The sequence below is a fragment of the Athene cunicularia genome (assembly GCF_003259725.1).
Source record: "Athene cunicularia isolate RWA chromosome 24 unlocalized genomic scaffold, athCun1 chr24_part1, whole genome shotgun sequence".
NCBI lineage: Eukaryota > Metazoa > Chordata > Aves > Strigiformes > Strigidae > Athene > Athene cunicularia.
Window position 1 is genome coordinate 136,008 of NW_020799132.1, and position 2,040 is coordinate 138,047.

Consider the following 2,040-nt stretch of genomic DNA (forward strand, 5'->3'; position numbering starts at 1 on the left):
GGGAAAAAAAAAAAAAAAAAAAAAAAAAAAAAGAAAGAAAGAAAAGAAATGTGGTTAATATTGCACACAACTACACAGAAAAACATGGTCTCTGAGTGGCCAGATACATACCATGTTCATCTTGGAGCAGGATTTCCATGCCAGTAAACAAGGAAGTAGAACAGGATTATTTTCAGTTATGCATCAACTATAGCATCCTGACCTTCCATAGGAGGAAGGATTAGAAGTACTAAACATACTCTTTAGTTAATCTAACCTAAATTTTTTAAAAAAATAAAGCAACTCTGTAACAGGGGTTATGAAGCTGGATCCTGACTCAAAAGAGTCATCTGTGGTTTTCAGATGGCTCTAGATGTTACAGGAAAGGAAAGACAAAAGTTGGAAAATGTGATAAGAAACTTAATTCTGATGAAAAGACAATGAGATTTGCAGCAGTCTAGCAGAAACTTCATTCTCTTCTTACTGTTGGGTTGTTCAGGAAGGCTCCAGACTAGAAAGAATATATTGATAGAAATTTTCCATTGAAACCCAAGATGGGGTTTTTTTAGTTCTCTCTGGTCGTGCCTTGTAAGTCAACAAATACTCTTAAGGAGCTACAAATGGGCACTGTGGTGGGAAGAGGTAGCAGCTTAGGTGGAAATGGTGCTCCACTGCTTCAGGACATGAGATAACCTGGTACATACTTTTGGAAAGGGAAGCTTCTGAACTGCTAAAAGAGCTCTTTCTAGGAAGCCCTTAAAAACATTATTTTTTTTCAGTTCTTTCTGGAATACTAATGAACATGAGAATAATTTCTCATGCATAGGTTTAATAAAATGAGATGTTTTTAAACTGGATTGCATGGCCTGGAGTTGATCATCTTCCTTGGGCTAGGAGGCTGCAAGGAAATAAATCTCAGCTAGATGATAAAGAAAAGCACCTTCTTCCAATAGTGGAATTTTTTGTATGTTATGTGGAACACTGTCTTTCTGTGAAAAATAGAAAAGAGAATCTGACTGCTTAATTAAGATTTCACAGAAAGATCTGTTATGTGCTAAGGGAACAGTCATTGATGTGGACATTGCAAATGAATCCCCTTGAGTAAAAAAAAAAGATGTAAACAGGTTTGCTGACTCCATTAATAATAGTCACACTGGTTTGTTTTGAAAAGACTGTGCTATCTGCCATCTTTTGAAAAATATTATATCCTTTTTTCATGGAGAGGAATCAATGAAGAGCCCCCTGCCTTCCCCCCAGTCTTAAACTGGATCTTGCTGTCATCCAGGCAGGAAGATCAGGTATTTCAGTCTGTTAAACCTGGAGTCTTTGTCCAGGACCAGGAATTCTCTGCCTTGTGAAAAAATAACAACAACAAACAAACAAACAAACAAAACCAACATGAAAGGGAATTACATTTAAAGATAAAAGCCCAGAGGTCAATGTAATATTTTCCTGAATTCTTAATTAATCTTCTAGTTCTTTGCTACCTCTGCCTGGTTAGATGTTCTTTTGCTGTCAACAAACACAATAATCTTTTTCTTCTCTGCACACAACCTTCTCCTTGTGTCTTACTGATAATGGCTGCTCTCTTCTGCTCATTAGCCTCTATATCTGTTCTTTTAGCAGACTATTGTATTATTTCCTTATTACCTAGAAGGAAATTTTCTATACTGCTGTGTCCTTTGGTGCCCGCAAATGCTCTGGCTGAACCCAACTGTTTGACAGCGTTGCAAAGGATGTGTCATTTTGGAGCACTTTTCCCTGTTCAGACAGCGATGTTCTTACCATGGGTCTTCACAAAGGTAAGGATTGCTCAGAAGTCAGTTTTGATCTCCTGTATAATGACATAGATCAAATAAAGGAAAAATTAGTCAGGAGCCCTGGCTATGCTGCACAAAGTGTTTTTCTAAGAGCAAAGAAATTGGAAGCTAAAGGAAAGGGAAGTTGGAGGGAAATACTGGGAATGACCAAAAATGTTAGGGGAGGCTGTGACATCTGCTGGCACCTCAGTTCAGAGCTGCTGTGGCACACGACTCAGACTCACACACTTGTGCTCTCCTT

At 38.1% G+C, this 2,040-nt stretch overlaps 1 protein-coding gene across 1 annotated transcript in view; it reads right to left on the reverse strand.

Moving 5' to 3' along the window:
• LOC113488418 (PHD finger protein 7-like) overlaps window positions 1-139 on the reverse strand; it is an 8,665-nt gene extending 8,526 nt beyond the window's left edge. The window contains 1 exon segment of the mRNA XM_026863558.1: window positions 112-139. Coding sequence (XP_026719359.1) covers window positions 112-139 — 28 coding nt within the window.
• Between the last annotated feature and the right edge of the window lie 1,901 nt (window positions 140-2,040).